This window comes from Takifugu flavidus, chromosome 3 (genome assembly GCF_003711565.1).
Source record: "Takifugu flavidus isolate HTHZ2018 chromosome 3, ASM371156v2, whole genome shotgun sequence".
NCBI lineage: Eukaryota > Metazoa > Chordata > Actinopteri > Tetraodontiformes > Tetraodontidae > Takifugu > Takifugu flavidus.
Window position 1 is genome coordinate 4,189,281 of NC_079522.1, and position 17,108 is coordinate 4,206,388.

Below are 17,108 nucleotides of genomic sequence, written 5' to 3' on the forward strand. Positions count from 1 at the left end.
GCTAACTTTGGGGCCCCTCTACATCAACCTGGAAACATCGCCAAGGTGACGACTTCCTTTGTCAACAGGAGGATTTGATCCACTTCCCTCGACAGCTAAACGTGGCATCTCGATGGGTGCTAATCATTAAAGCAGCTCCAACTCCCCCAGAAGGATCTAGCTTTAGCCCCCCAGCTGGATAATAGCACTCCGTGACCATCACTTTACTCTGTGAGACGGCTGCTGCTGATAGCCATGATGGTGATACGGTACAACGGTGGATCCCCGCAGTGCATTTCCCCCTTGGCGCCCCCCCCCCTCCCACCCCCCACCCCCACCCCCACCCCCACCCCCCATGGGTGGCCATCAGCACCATGGAGCAGCTGGGTGTAAAGCCAAGAACGGAGCGAGTCAGGAGCCCCCACGTCCACCAGAGTGAGAGGCTAATCTGTCTGATGACCAGCATATTTTGAAAAGATCGTCAGAGGGGCAAAAAGAGGGGGTGGGGGCATCATGGCCCCTTGGTTTTCAAGACTCGATCTCACCTGAAGCAAGACATTAAGCAATGTGACCCAAACCGGGCCCGAGAGGGGGGAAAAAAGCAGGAAGCTAGAGACGTGTGGTGGGGGTTCGGGTTGGGGGGGGCAGGGGGGGGGGCGTCCCCAGAGATACAATTAACAATATCTACTGTATCTCTGATGCTTCCCTATCTGAGGCTCGGTGAGGCGCGAAGGTTGAACCGGCAACTTTGTAGCATTGTGTTTGATACCGTAAAAAAAATCCCCCTTCAGTCTGCACCCTTAAACTACCCCACAAATGAGAGGGGTGGAACACTTTAGATCGTTAGAGCCTTGTTCATTTTGAACTGGGGGAACCGCAGAAATTGATTACTTTATCACAGGTGTTCGGAGGGAAGCTAGCGAAAGAGGTTGCTCCGTATGTTCAGCGACAGGAAGAGACGTGTAGATTAAAGTGGAAAGTTTCGTAAAGTTACGGGAGTCCCGGCTAGGCCTCACCTGAGAGACACATCCGAACAACCACGTCTCCAGCCCAAGGATGACCCGTATCGGAATCCAGTATGACCTTGACCTCACTTTTGGGTTAACGTTCGACACAATCATACGCAGGTGGGAACCTCTGGGGATGATTTGTAAACGATAAACACTCAGTTTACCCTCCATGTTTGAGCCAATGTACGCTACTGCATGTAAGCTATTGTCGGTAAACGTGGGACACAAAAGTTTGAAAAAAATAAAATAAAATTAAGGACAAGAACAAAAGTAGGTCTAATTTGTCAAACGCCTTTCAGAAATTTGAGGTGCACCGCTCAGATTAGCCTGATTTTTGTTCCCCGGGTAAATAAATTCCTGCTAATAAAACTAAGCCACCATTTTCTGGAGGAATAGTGGTATCCTGAGACGTCGAGATATCCTGTGTGATGACGGGTATGCTCCTCCACTCTGTTCTTGCAGGCACCTGCTTTGATCTCATCAAAGAATCTCGCGACTCTCCCTTTGAACTCCTAACGCGGCTCTTCAGATGTACCCGATGAGGGTCAACCCCTCCCGATTACTGTGCGACCTCCAATCCGGACCTGGAGCAACTCCGATTCCCCGGATCAGTGGGCTGTGGAGCTTTTCCATCCGTTCATAGCGACCTCCGTCTCCCGGCTGAGGCCGAGGCGTCGAGCGAGGAAAACCCCGACCCAGAACTTTGCCCAGTTGCTTTCTGCGTACGACAATGCTCCAGCTGGGATGGAGAACAAGCGCTTCAGTGGATTTCACTCACAACTTGAATGCGAGGCGGCTGGGAGCACAGATGCAGCCCAGAGGTCACCAGTAATGGACTCGTTAGTGTTCTGCTGACTTGAGGATCCAGTGCTGGAGGCCGCCGAGACATTCAGCTGTGCAAGAGGGATTTCGTGGAGCCGCTATAGGTGGGGAATCCTACGGAATCATTTACCTGAGCTGATGCCCCCGTTCAACCATCCCTGGCATTAGTGGGCCTCATCTGCAGTTCCAGATTTCAAATGTTTGCTGCTCCACCCAGAGTGCACTTGTGCGGATACGCAGCCAGTCAAATTAGCTTTGGAAGAAGTTGGCAGCAGAAAACAGTGAAGAAACTTGCAGAAGCACCAGGTTAAAATTTAGAGATGAGGCGTTTTGAGCTGCTCATCAAGCTAGAAAAGACGCAAACATGTCGACGCTTTTCAGGCACACAGCTGCCATTTTAATCCTAAATTACAGAATATCTTCATTTTCTTTAGCAGAGTGAGTCCACAAACATGGAAGTTTAATTTCCAAATTTGCTCTAACTTTTGTGCTGTTGGGGGCCTTAAAGGGGATAAAAGGAACAAGAACAAGTGAGCAGATGAAATCGATGGATTCGGTCCCACCAATGATAGAGGAAAGATGTGTTCTTGGTCAATACTTGCAAAAGCTTTTAAGAAGAGAACGAATAAAATATGCATTTTAAAAATGTTTGACACAAGCGTTTTTAGGTTTTCACCATTTTTATTTCACTTTTGAACCTCCACAATTGGAACCCAGTAAAAAAAAAAAAAAACAACAGTAAAAAGTTGTGAAGCGGCATCAGCCAGAGGCAGGTACAGAAGGAAAGTGATAATCCCGCTGTGGACTTATCTCCTATTGTCAGGACAGGGTGCGGCAGAAACAAGTCCGACAATCGCTCCCGCTCAGAGAACGATTGCCAGCCACCCCGCCATCAGAGCCATGCCCCCATAAGGGGCAGCCTTGCTCATGCCAGGGTCTCCTGTCAGGGCCTGGTGGTACAGAGAGCCACAAAACATCCCCATTCCCGCTAGCAGGAGTCCACCAGCCTGCACGGAAGGAACAAAAAGAAATTCTGTTTGTGAAAGGGCAGCTTCCTTCTGCTAGCATCCACAGCTGCTGACTTTGTCAATCAATTAACGGCTTTGTCACAATTATTTCATCATTCAGGCTATTTTCCTTTCTGAGCCACAGCAGTTCACTTTGACTGTATTAACCTTTTTATTCTTATTTTATTGAGCTTTGCTTGAGAAGGAGAAAGAGTTTGTGATTTAGAAAGAGAACGTCTCCTAGACTTTCATCACTCCATCGCTCTTAGCAACTGGGACGGCGCTAAACGCAGCCGGCAGCCTCCGTAATTACGGTGCAAAGAAGCACCAGTGTTCTAAGTGAGGACACGCTGATGCTATCACGCAACTTCAATTTTAAAGAACGCTCAAGTGAATCCAGCCCCAGGAGCAGCGATTAGGCTGATATACTCACCACAGCGGGTTTGCGACAATGGGCGGCCCCCAGCAGGGCCAGGCTGTGATAGAAATGGTATTTGTTGGCGATTTCAAATAGCTGGAGAGGCAGAAACACAAATGTATATCTATAAAGGCAAGGTTTAATCATCTAGACACCTTTAAAGATGCATAATTTACTCGTTAAGGTGCACATTTACATACCACAACTCGGTAGTCATCAGGGTTGCTGCTTTTGAAACCTGGAACAAGATATTGGACAGAATTGCGCAACTTTATCTTAGTTTTTTTCCACAATTTTTAAGCTTTCATAAGTGGACAGGGTGTTGAGGATGATAATCACCGGTCAAATAGCCATGTAGTGTTCATGGTTATTTCAGATTAAGCGGGTATCAGAATTTAATTTTTGAAAGTTTGGAAGGGAAAAAAGTGTTCTGTAGGTGGTGATTAAGGCAAAATACGTTCCAGTTCTAAGCAGTCGTGGTCTTGAATGAATGAAACTTAAGGGTGGCGCACTTAATAAAACATGCCTGCTGCATGTGACACACTGTGGAGGCAGGTCACCTTCAACACAACTGCTAACTTTACGTAAATGACAAGAGCCATGTCAATAATCGCACTAACGAATCGTCCAGTGCTTTTAAAATCGGGTATAAACGCCGGATGCTAATGTTGGAAAGCTAGCTAAGTTGTCAAGAGAGTCGAATTTGTGCTGTTTTATGCAAAGGAGTGTGGTGTCGAAATGGCTCCTATGTTGTAAGCCGCAACGGTGGAATGAAGCCGGAGCAGCGTGAATGTGCGGATCCGTACCGTGAGCGCCGTATGCGCCGGCACCGACCGCCGAAGCCCCTGACAGAGCCGCTAGTCTCCGGACGACAACAGACGCGTTCATACCTGACAGTTGCGAGCGTCCGACAAGCGGAAGACAACCATTGTGGTGCGTTCACTGTCTTTTTGTAAGCTCCGGCGTCTGAAGGTTCCTGATTTCCAAAGTCACATACCATTACGTTATAAAAAAGTTTTTGTTCAATATTCGAGGATATGAATATTTTGTTTCTGTGACGCTTACTCATGAAAACTAAAATATTTCGACATAGTGGGTCAGACAATTACTAAACATATGACAGTGACCGCCTCACGTACCTCACGTACCGGAGTGGTCGTAATTACAGGAATCTGCTACGTCCTTGAATACAACATCAGATTACACGTTACAACGCCGGTAGGTTTGAGCCAACATGGCGGATTTCATGTTGCAGTTTCAGTCCGATGGCCAATTAGATAGATAGATAGATAGATAGATAGATAGATAGATAGATAGATAGATGGATGGATGGATGGATGGATGGATGGATGGATGGATGGATGGATGGATGGATGGATGGATGGAGGATGGATGGATGGAGGATGGATGGATGGACGGACGGACGGACGGACGGACGGACGGACGGACGGACGGTGTGTGTGTGTGTGTGTGTGTGTGACTTTCAAATCCCCCTTAGCTAAATATTCCCAAATCCTTTTTTTTTTTTTACAATAAGATATGGTGTGTTTTGTAATGTGAGAGACATGTCCAGAAAAGACTCATGCCTACTAACTTCTCCTTTGCATGAAGGGGAAAAATTCAAGTACTTTTTTTTTAAATTTACCCCAACTTTGGTCAAAACAACACATTTGAAATGCATTATTCATAGGAGGGCTGAATTATAGCTGCTATTGTGTGGCTTTTGTATAAATAATTGATATTCTTCACAGAAGGCCTGCCTGTCTTGCCTCCAAAAGGGGTTATGCTTACCTTTTTTGCGACAGCAGTGAATTATAGTTTCGACAGTGTTGTAGCTGTATCGGTATATGACATTTTGCAAGATTAACTGAATTACTTATCATGTTTAATGTGCTCTTCCTGCTGGATCAAGTGTTACAGTGCTGATGTTACCACTTGATGGAACAATTCCCTGCAGAGAGCCCACCAAAAGGGGGTGCTGTATTGCTTTGTCATATGTCAAAGCTTGTTGAGAGTGCATGTGCCTGCAAAGAGTGCACACGGTGCTTCTAACACTCATATCGGAATTACACAGGTTCACACAATATTTCTGTGAATTGCAAGGCTGCCACTTCTGCCAAGCCTTGTCCTTAGCTGACTTTGACGCGCACGTTAACAGTGCACATAATTAACACATTTTAATGACCTTGTAGCTAATTAAAAGTTAAGCCCGATGAGTCACAAGTCTTCATCGTCCCCTGTGAGGTGAACCTGTAAGCAGCGTGTGTCTGCATGTGCTTGGCTTCTGAGTTTAAGTGCAAGTCTTTATGCACTTGTGGATTTTTTAATTTGGCAAGGAGCGAGGTAATGCCTGCATGCAGAACACACACAAACATACACACCTGTACGCACACGTCCTCAACCACAGGTCATTCTCATTCTGGCCCACGGCAGATGGGAGAGCAAGAACAACAATCAAGTATGGCTTCACATCTTGTTTTCACAGACAAGTAGCAAATTATCTCCAAGTCCCAGTTGCCGTGTGCTGTGAGCTTCCTCCAACAGCCAGCATCAATCTCACTTCATTCGGCCCGCCCGCCTATCCCCTCCTCTCTTCCCTGGCAAGTGCCTCACCTCTCCGCCACAAACTCAGAGCAAATTGAAGGAAGGCTTGTCTGCGTACGTGGTCTGATATCCGCTGATTGTTTGTGCCGCTGGCCGGGGCTTGTCATGATCGAGGAAACACACAGCTCATGTAGGAGATTAGCCTCTTTAAACGCAGCAATTGGGGTGCACTTCCTTGGAAGAACAGAGATGTAGTTGTGGCGGTTTTACTATTGTTTCACAGAAGATGAGCCACAAAATTAGTTTTTATGATAATGACCGCAGTGACTTCATAGCATAAGGAATTTGTTACTGTCAACTTTGAGATGTGAGGACATCAGAAAAATGTCTTACCTTGTTATGGTGCTAGCAGGTAGCCCCACAACTCTCATAAGCTGGTAATTGTTTGTAAAAGAGTGTGTTTTCTGATTACATAGCATCACCACCTGTGGGTCACTGTGGTTCATCCTTAAGCCTGTTTTTGTGTGGGTAAACTGCAATTCTGGATTATCTCAGGTCCTGAACCCAGACTAGTCAGACTACAGGATTGGCGTCACAGATTGGACCAAAGAAATTTGATGTTTTCAGACTCCAAAGATAACAAACCCGACTTTTAGACATAAAGATTTTTAATACGCATGTAATCCATTGAATCCATTCCCAAAGCCTTCCGGTGCAAAACAAGGAGCACAGAAATGTGGATTGGAACCCGGAATAGTGCTAACCGTTGCACCATCGTGCAGCCCCCTGAACATGATTGAAAATCGCCGATGCAGCACGTCATCTGCAAAGTAGCCACAGTTTCACAAGTAAATCTGGAGAAACAGTGCAACACTTGCCTCCAAAAGATAGAAGAGCTGAAGTTTAAAGTTGCCAACACTTACCTGAAAAATGAGATTTGCTACTTGAGTGCTACCATCCAGAAAATAAAACCTGTTTTCTTTCGTACATTTCTAAAGAGCAAATATGTGCATCTCTATAGAGCTTTTCAGTCTAATTCACTGCAGCGGCTTGTTTTGAAAATCCAATTTTCTCCTCTTCGTAGCTTCATTGTGTCTTGCAGGGTCACGTCTTATTTTCTGTTTTATTTTTTTTTATAAGAGAATCAACATGTACAGCCTGGAAAAAATGAAGCTGTTATTTCTGAAGGAAGGACGAAAACATCGCAGTGAGATCGAAGAACATTATTGCTGAGTGTCCGACAGGTCTAACTTGGTAACGCAGTTGGAAGTCGCAAAGCAACTTCACCTTGACTTCCTGAAGGGACGTGAAAGATGCTATGCGTGAGGAGATCCTTGCCTGTTGGGTGGCATGCCTCCTCTCCACTGATAGAGCCCCCCCTTCAAAGATGCTGATATTTGACATATCTGCGATCACCAGTGATGTGTTTTGACAGCCACGGCCCTTCACCGTTCGCGGACCATCTCCGAGAAGCCAATTATCCATCAGTCAGAGTGCTTTCGCGTCAGATGTTCAGTTGCAAATGTAAATATTGTGCCCCGATGTCGTGGCTTTTCATGCTGCGGCTCCATCGCTCAGCCATGTTGTGACATCATTTTCAGGGAGCGGAGTGACGGGAGGGAGGGAGAGACAGGCCCGTCGAAGGATATTTTGTCTGGGCTTCCACGCTGTTGTGGGCTGGGGGGGGTCAAGACCAGTCATTGCCATTGTGCTGGCCTGCAGCATACACGCGCATGCACACACACGCACACACAACAGAACAAAACAGCCCCAGGTACAAACCGACACGCCACACAATATTATTCGTCCCAATTCTCATGTCAACACAGAAAAAAATAGCAAATATGCAGTTTTTTGGTTTTTTTGATGGCTCAACCCTCTTTCTTTGGCAAAAAATCATCGCCTGTTTTCTCTAAAATTAATTCACTGATTGATATAAAGTCAGGTTGTTTGTTCGTTGAATTTACATGCACAAACACTCGGGCATGCACAGGCATGCATTTCAAATACATACACACACACACACACACACATAGCTGTGGTTACAGCAAGGCTCCCACACTGAGCGAGCATAATTAGCACTCTCATTAAGCTCATCTGCATCTCTCTTCAAAGGAGATCGATGCAAATGGTTAGGATTTAGCTACGGGCGGCAATTAGGCTAAAAAATATCCAAGCTGGAATGGTTTCATCGGGATGGAATATGTGCCCCTGCACCGATGGCGTTATAGAACCTGAAAACAATGTTTTCATTTACTTTAATGGAGAATTGAGTCGTGTTCAAAGATGATCACTTTTCTCAGGGAAAATGCTGAAGTGCCATCAGTTTTCTGTGTTACTGTGTGAAGCAGAGGGTCAGCAATCCGAGGCATGCGTGCCACAGTTGGCACATCGTGGCACGATCAAGGGCCTGTAATGACATCAACTATCTTAGCCATGTATATCCTGATCCGCCTTGTTTGGTTAAGTGCGAGTCTAAAGTGCTTCTTCAAGAAGATTTAGATGATTCTGGAAGACATTTGTCTCCTTATACATAATTTTGAGAAGAGTTATGTCTCACAGGTTTCAAAGAATTCTAAAGTTTCCTTTGGCTTAAAACAACTGTTTTGTCTTGGATTTGTTTTTTTACCTCAAGCTTACAATCATGAAGTAGGTTGGTTAGGGTTTGCGCCTCGGCCAAGGTGGTTCTGTCCTCACCAGTGAGTGGAATTTTGCATGTGCTGCTTTTGCGTTAAAAGTTTGAATCAAGTTAATTATGTAATGTAATTAATGCATGAATTTAGACAGCATGAGCTTACGCCCTGGATGGCTGAGACTCCACTTAAGTTTCCCAGAGTCAGCCAAAGCTATTAAGCATCAACAACTTTAAATGTAATTTAAATTTAAAATTTACAACTCTAATTTTTGATACCTGCTTCAGCTTTAGCCATTACAATGACTGAGGCCATACTGCTATAAAGTCCTTCAGAAAGAAATTAAGACCAAGTAATACTGGTTATCATGATTCACGAGGTTTCAGGTTTAGGTAAAGGTTTTATGTATATACATAGAAAAGGTAATTGCAATAGCTGTGAGAGCTCAACACACAGCAGCAAAAGAAATCGCCAAGAACTGTCCAAGATGCTTCTTAAATTAAGATTCATCTCAGAATCTGGATCCAGCCCAAAGGTAATGGCTCCTTCAGTGGCTCATTGCCCATCCTTCCACCACGTTTCGCTGAAATCTAGCCAGTAATCTCTCAGATCTACCCAGCAAAACAAAAACAGGGGAGGAGTAATTAAGATAACCTCAGCATCAGGTTGGCAACATATCCTGCAAACCATTCACCGCAGGGATACGGCACAGCTTGGATATACCATAGGTGTCACATCCTGGCTTTATCCTCCGAGGCTGTTCCTCTGGTCGTCCATCTCACTCACTTAACCTTCTCCTCCACTCTGCTTTCACTGCTCTAACGAGTTCCCTCCTGAATGTTTACCTTCCTGCAGCACTGAGCGGACCTTCATAGCTCCTAGACCCTGGGAGCTAAAACACGAGGAAGAGAGAGATGGATGTTTGCGTCCATAAGTTTGGCATTACAAGGCTTTTAATATTCTAGCATGGCACCGCCGTGGTAGCACAAAAGGTGATCAGTACCCCCCAAGCCTGAATTCCATCAGAGGAGTTAATTAATGGAGGAAAGCAGAGCTGACTTTTCTGAAGGGGGGGTTGGAGATTTCAGATACGGAAGGAAAAAGCAGGTTTTCTTTCGATAAAATTTCAGCCCAGAGGCTTGAGGACAGGTAGATTTCTAGCGAAATATGTAAATATGAAGGAGAAAGAGCAAAGACCGGGGAAAAAAAAGGACAGTCTTGCAAAACAGCATCACAGTGGGGGTGGAGGGGTCTTTTTAAATATATATAACTCTGGCCTTATTAGTGCTGAACCTGTAGAGAAGGGTGGAAGATGGGCTGCAGGATCCAAGGAAGAGACGTTTTTCATTTGGGCCCTGTCAAAGGAAAGTATCCAGACAGCACTTCTACTGTGGAATGTTTTCTGTTGCATAATGGAGGCCATGTTGAAGCCTTTTTTGTGTTCGCTCCACCTGCAGGAGATACCACTGCTGCTACGCCTTCATCATTCCACCAGTGCGTGGTGGTAATCAGGTGGAATTCAGACTTACAGACTTTTTCTGCTTTGTCTTTATATATAGTCTCTACACTGAATGATGTATTCTCAAATCTAAAATGCAGAAAATCTTAGCACGAACAGCAACCTAAGCAGCTTTTTAGTCCTTTGGAGATTTGCTCTGGTGCATCCAATATAGAACCTAATCACCATTAATGACTGGGGTCAGTTCCCCAAAGATAGCTTATGTCATTTTAATTCAGTTCACATAAATGAATTACTAACATAGTTTATGTTCTAGATATGCAAAAAAAGTGCTGCAGCTCAGCAATGCTGTGAAACTGAAGCTCCGCCAAGCAGCCACATCTACAACGATGAACTCCTCTTACAAACAACAAAAACCTGTCACGGATTTCTGTTTTCACCCAAGAAAGAACACCTCTCGAAACTGTAGCTAAACGCTGTTATCCAATCTGCTCTGGGGTACAAATCCTCACAGTTGCTCGTTTCTATTTGACTGGTTCTCTGCCGCTGTAACCATCGCCGCTACCCCAGAGGGGCTGTTAATGTTTTGTGTAATCACCCAATCTAATAACGCTGAAAAGTTCAAGCATTCCGCAGATTGCACCTAAACAGTTGCTTTAAGCTCAACATCATTCATCTGGAACGACGACATGCCTCATGATGGCCGTTGAGGCGTCTGTCATTAGGTGAGTCTTCCCGAAGGAGCCATTTTCGGCTTTCATTATGTTGATTTCGCGCTTCTTCTCATGCCATCCCTCCATCTCCAAACGCTCAGCTTGCGAGTCGGCAGGCCGTGGTGAAAAGGAACGTCTGCCTAATAAAGTGTAAAATGATGTCTTGTTCTGCTTATCCAAGTGTGCATGACAGGCAAACACACAGAAGAACAGACCGGAACAGGATAGTTCGAAGTAAACGGTAACCTATAGTACACATCATTTATGTCTGGAGTATTTGTATTTATTAAATTTTAGTAAAAAAAAGGACTAATTTCATGACATCTAACTTCAAGACAAAATCAACCTAAAATCACTCACATTGGAATACAAAAATGTTTTTCATGTGCAAAAACTATGTTTCTCAGAAACTGGGTAAGTTATAATTGGAGCTTATGTGTGTTTCAAAACTAACAGAAAATACATGTGCATTTGTGTTCCTGTTTCAGGATTCGTGTGCACTATGTGTGTTGTGGTGCACACCAGGGAGCTTTTATTGGTCCAGCTGCAAATTTAGAATTTCTCCAGGATAAAGACAGCTATGATACAGCTTCTTATGTATGGAACCCAGTTTCTTGCGTACTTATTATTTTGTTTTGGGATAACAAGCTTTTGTTAATTATTGTCTCAGATGATTGTGTGCTAGTTCAGTCCATGTTATTGTGATTTCAGCCTTGAAAAGATGAGACTGTAACTGTAACTGTAGCTACCAAGAAGCTACTCTAAACCTTATCTAAACTAAATGCTGGATTGTTTCAGATTTGGCTCTGATCTGCCATTTTGCCAGACAGTGGCATCTCAATATGAAATAATATATCATTATCGTTATCAAGATAAAACGATACTATACAGTCATTTCCAACAAGAAATGTTCTATATTGTTAATTAAAGTTAGTCCTACATTTTATTCACAGGTAACTCAGATTGTTTAAATTAACCAGTTCTTCTTAGGATTTGTTTTTGTTCATACAATATTATTACGTTATTTTGTGTATTAATGCACATGTACACTTTTTCTAAATGATGCTTTAAAATGTACATTTCATGAGACTTTTCAATGGGAAATTTCACTGTATTCAGCTAAATCTCTGCTGGATAACTGCAGAAAATAACATATTCTGATTTTTAAAAACATGTAATTTTAAGTGCAGAGTTTTCATTGAGAAAAATAGGTATTCTTCCAGGACTTGAGGTTGCATGTGTGAAGAATAGGTAGAATAAAGGCAAACTGTGGCAGAAGTAACTCATAAAAGCCAACTTTTATATCAGCATTGATGTGTCTGAAGTTTGGATTGTACCACATGGCAATTTAGTGTCGGCGCTGCAGCAAAATGACACAAAATCACGTAATGCTCTGGATTTAATGCTGAATTCACCAGCAGGCGAACACGATTTACCATTTCTCACAGGCATCTTGCTACATTTATTAGTTTTGTTTATTATTGTCTCTCCTTGCTCTGCAATTGCAGGGATTACACAGGGGAGAGTGAGAATATAGTGGTCACTAATTTCATAAATTGGATCAGACAGCGTGATCAAAATGATTTGTTGCATACTTTAGAGGGTACAGAGCCTAAACTCTTATCTATCTGTCTGTCTGTCTGTCTGTCTGTCTGTCTGTCTGTCTGTCTGTCTGTCTGTCTGTCTGTCTGTCATTATGTGAAGCTCAGGGGTTAGCAAAACATGTCATTAGCTTTGATTCACAAAGTTGCTATTGTACATGATATAAATCAAGAAATAAGAAGCAGGGTTTGCTCCACCAGAGGTCTATTCTTTACTGAGTCTTTATTTGTTTTCTTTGGTAAAAAAGAAGAAGTGAGCTAATTTATGTTGCGGTACATTGTGTTAGCACCTATCATGATTAGTCTGATTGCAAGCCAGAGATACATGTCATTTAGTTGCTCTACATGAGTGTTTTTATGTAACTTTACTTTATGTTCAGTATTAATTATAGATCAAACACAAGCCACCATCTCAGCTGGAGCCCAGACACACATGCAGGCACTCACGATAAAGGAAAAGGATGTGAGAGCATGTGAACCTATTAATGTTAATAAGGATTACATATGCATTTATGGTTACAAGGCCATTAACCATGCAGGTTTCTGAAGTAGACATACTTAAATATGCAGATACTGTGCAGCTCATTCCCTGGTTAAAGTCACCTTTAGTTATAGGTGTGGCACTGCAATTAGCCCTAGCTGCGCCATGGATGCGCCAACTGTGCCAGTGCTCAGATGGGTGCAATTAAGTGCAGAACCCATCTTATCTAATGGGCCGCGTGTTTGCATCTCCTATCTCCTGATAGGGGGAGATGCTGACAGAGCAAGAAGGGAATGCTGCTTGATGGGAACCAGCACCAGTGAAGCTAATCTCGTGAGCTCCCTGCTGTGCTACATCAGAGACGATTGATACATTACACTTGCAGGCCTCCAGGGGTCTACCCTAAGAGCAATGATAAAGAGCAAAAAACATGGAGGGGCGCGTCCATCCAGATGTAGAGGGGCTGTTACTGAGCCTGGGAAAACAGAGGCGGTTATGGAGATCTTGCAGATTCCACTGGGTCACGTGTTTGCTGAGGTAGGAAGATGAGGAAGAGGATGTGAGAAAATGGGGAAAGGTGGGAGGACAATTCTCTTGGGGTCCATATACAGATTTTTCAGAGAAAGTACCTGAAAGTGGAATAAGATTGAGGAAGAAGTATGACTCTTTTCACAGATAAAGTTTCCTTTTAGGTCCATCATCTTAGATTGGTGACTCTCAGTAAAAGCTTTCAAATAAAGCAACATCGGCCACATTGTAACATTGTGGGAACGAAAAGTTGCCTCATTACCGGCAGGTATGCTTAAACAACAATTGTGATATTTATACCACCAAGAGAAAATGTAAATAGCCATCAATCAGCACAAACTACAGATAAAATAGAAACATTTCAGTGTTATTACTTTTTCAAATGTACTATGGAACATGATAAATATTTTTCTTGATATCAGTGTTTTGCTGCGATTTTCTTGCAAATCCTCTGCCTTTCTAAGCCTTCCAGGACCTGCTGTGGCGGCGCTATCTTCTCAGCATGATGCCACCACCCTGCTTCACGGGAGAGATGCTTTGTTTGTGCCTAATGGTGCCCAACAAACATGTACCGGTAGTTTTGGTCCGTCCGTCAAACGGTTCCATTTTGGTTTCACCTTCTTCTACCTGACCTGTAGTGTCTCCCAGTCTAGTGGAGACGTAAACCCTCATGAAGCCTTCAGTGGTGAAGAAACCAGTCCTCATTTGCTGAAGGCAGACTCTTTTTTAATCAGAAATCTGTCCATCTCAGAGTAGTGATAGCAGTCTTGGTGACCTCCCTCACTGGTCTCGTTCTTGCGGGACCACTCGGTCGCATCTGCACTTCACTTTGCTCTTCAACACCTTCGCCGTTACCATTTGAAAAAAAATGTATTGTGCCTTAAAATAGCAAAATATGTTTCAGGGTGGATGAAAACAATTAATATGAACCAGAACCAAGGCTAACAGAATAAGTGTGATAAAGATGCCTAGGTGTCTGTAGACTGTGGATTCATGTCTACAAATATCGACATTGTCTTCTGTTTTCTGTTTCCAGTGTTCCAATTAAAGTTGAAAATGGAAGAAAAAGTCCACGATGCCACAGAGCGCACGAAAATAGGATGGAGCCAAGCTGGTGGTACACCAATTACAGGATGGGAGGCAAACAAGAGAGGATAAATGCGAAAGCCGGGAGGAAGTCACAAAAGATTAACGGTGATGAAGAAGGGTAAATCGGCGTGTGACACACGGCCCTGGAGCGCGGAGCACGGGGATGATAACATGAGGGAGAGAATCTCGCTTACGGGAGTGTGAACATGCTCCTGTGGGAGGAGGGCCATTTAGTTACAGCACACTGGTGCTCGCACGCGTGCTCTTTCCTTAGCTGGAAAAGCTAACATACATCAACTGACCCCCAAAACAGATCTGAGGGGACAGAATGAAAAGGAGTTAGCATTGGCTACTTGCTTTTTCTACCTTTTTTTTATTCACCCAGGATTTTGAGCAACCTCAGCACATTTTACAAAATCTAGAATATTCTAAAAAAATGTTCCTTCGACCCTAAGCTATCCCTGAAAAAGCTACTTAGTCAGGTGGTAGGATGTTTGAGAATGCCGGAATTCTTCAGGGGGTGGGGGCCAATGTTCCCTCTAAACTGCGCGCTTGCGCAATCGCGCACTGCTTGCACATATTCAGCGCTCTAGAAAATCTATGCAGCGCACAAAATCAAATTCAACAGAAACGTATCAATTAATATCTAATTTTAGAACTGATATGATCTAGTTAATTAGACCAGTAATATTGTTTTCTGTACCATTTCGCAGCGCAACCCAATGAGCGACAGGTGTCCAGCCAATAATCCGATACAGTTCACTTACGCTACGCAGCCAATCAGCATTGACATTTGCTCAGTGTGCTCAGGGAACTTGTGTGTCTGCTCAGACACATGAAAAATTCGAGGGAACATTGGTGGGAGCCATGTTGGGAGCCAATGCTGATTAGTGGAACGCTCATCCATACGCCAGTCATGTTGAAGTACGTGTCTGCAAATTTATTTCATTTATACAAACTGTGAAAACGGAGCAACAGAAGAGAAGCTACGGCAATCATTTTCAGCAAAATTTACAGAAAAGTCACAGTGCGTCCGGCCGCTGCGCCGTTCCCTTGTGTGTCATCAGCCTCATTTGAATTTTCAGGAACTTTGAGGTTTGGTAGATATGCTAATCACACAATACTTTCCCCCCAGGAACACTGGTGGAAGAGGGACTTTTTAGCACCTTTTTTTCACCACAGAGAAAAAAATAACCTTTACCAATTCTAGTCAGGTGCAAACAAGTAAGGGAGTGACTACTATAGAATATTCATCAAGAACTATCTTTCATGTGTTCTGCTGTGTTTATTTTTGAGGCGGTGTGATGGTTTCTCTTAATTTGGGAACGATTTGTGGGAATCCTCAGTAGGTCAGATTGTCAGTACATTACTATAGGCTGAGAGAAAATGGGCTTCCTGGCTGCTTTAGACGGAAAGGTTAATGGCTTTATGAGATGGCAATGACATGTTCTCGCAAACGCCTACGAGCAAACAAATGATTTGATTGTAAATTGCTGAAACACCGTTGTTAATGGAATATTGAATCCGTAGGCACATGTGGTAATAGCTAGTGGCTGCACGGAGAGGAATATGCATAATATATATATGTAAGAATGTATTCTTTTTTCACCCAGTGGAGGTTCTTTTCTGACCTCCACTAAAGGCCAAAAACAGAACCTGGGGCTAGTGCCTGGAGGGGCCCACAGCCCACATCAAAAGTGCCACTTTACCTGGTCAGTTATGCATAGAAGTGGCCTATAATGGTGCTCTGGGGGTATAACAACAATTCTCCACAGACCGCCGGCTACATCTGAGGCTGGTGGAAAACCGATCTTCAAGAGAACATACATCACAGACGAGTGTCCCGGTATGGGCAGAGCTGGCCTGTGTTCATTCCATTCCCGATATGTGTGTTTCAAGAGCTTGTATCAATGTACTCCATCACTGACAGGGTGGAACAGGCGCAGAGGTGTGTGTGTGTGTACATGTGAACATGGATTCAACTGACAGTTTCTCCCTCGGGGGCCATTAATGCCGATGCTCAACGGCGGGGTCTATCAAGTGTAGGACATCGCAGGCCTTCTCCCTCACCTTGGCCTGATGGGACACCGCCGGGGGAATGTACATCCACCCACAAAGACAATTTATCTCGATAGCTCAGATCGCAGCCCCACAGCGATCACTCTCTCTTTGCCTCAACTGTGTCCCTCAGATTGCTCTGGAGGTCCGGAGGTAAAATTCAAAAAAGAAGAGAGCGAGAGAGAGAGTAAGCGCAGTTGGTTGACACAATGTTTTGGCTGATTGACGACAGGCCGACTGCCCACATGAGCAGAGAAGCAGTCCATTTCCCTGCCCCCGGGTTTATACGAGGAGCTGGATGAACACTGGCACACAGGCGTCAAGCACTAAATCTTCCCCACAATCAGCTCTGGAGGACAACAGGCGCGGGCCCCCAATTTTCGATATTGCCGGGACCGTTTCGGCGCTAGCGACAGGAGATACGCAGCAGAAGAACTGGGCGGGAGGCGCACGTTTTCATTGGGACACTTTGACTCGATGAGCCGCTGGCAGGCGGCGACGGCGGACGCACCGAGGCAGATGTTTGGCTGTGTTGCGGAGCCAGTAATAGGACAGACATGTGGCGATCCGGCATCCAGAGGAGCAGGTGCTGTCGTCCCGCAGCCATTACCATCTGCATTGATGAGATCAGGGACCTCCATGTTGGGCGGTTATTATCTCCTGAAGCGAAACATAAAAATCTGCAAAATAAATTCACGCTTGAGCAAAGTCAAGTTGCTGAATAATTTATCCACTATAAGATGTATTTATTTTACATTGAAACAAT

The 17,108-nt window shown here is 44.2% G+C and overlaps 1 protein-coding gene and 1 long non-coding RNA gene across 2 annotated transcripts; one reads left to right on the top strand and one right to left on the bottom strand.

The window, feature by feature from the left end:
- Positions 1 to 2,472: 2,472 nt before the first annotated feature.
- tmem256 (transmembrane protein 256) lies at positions 2,473 to 4,196 on the bottom strand. Its single transcript, XM_057027938.1, has 4 exons — positions 4,043 to 4,196; positions 3,437 to 3,474; positions 3,252 to 3,332; positions 2,473 to 2,818 (listed from the first exon to the last, which is right to left on the bottom strand). Exons 1-4 carry the CDS (start codon positions 4,122 to 4,124, stop codon positions 2,675 to 2,677), a joined length of 345 nt encoding a protein of 114 aa, XP_056883918.1. The 5' UTR covers positions 4,125 to 4,196; the 3' UTR covers positions 2,473 to 2,674.
- Positions 4,197 to 13,082: 8,886 nt separating this feature from the next.
- Positions 13,083 to 17,071, top strand: LOC130523202 (uncharacterized). The gene is made up of 2 exons (XR_008949826.1): positions 13,083 to 16,130; positions 16,215 to 17,071. It is a non-coding gene; the product is annotated as an uncharacterized LOC130523202 (long non-coding RNA).
- Positions 17,072 to 17,108: the final 37 nt, after the last annotated feature.

Bases quoted from the DNA above. Each gene is read 5' to 3' on its own strand.
- tmem256 (XM_057027938.1), bottom strand. From the start codon at position 4,124: ATGAACGCGTCTGTTGTCGTCCGGAGACTAGCGGCTCTGTCAGGGGCT. The intron at 3,475-4,042 runs GTACGGATCCGC...ATCTTGTTCCAG, and splicing joins CGGCGCATACGGCGCTCACG to GTTTCAAAAGCAGCAACCCT. The intron at 3,333-3,436 runs GTATGTAAATGT...CTGCCTCTCCAG, and splicing joins CTGATGACTACCGAGTTGTG to CTATTTGAAATCGCCAACAA.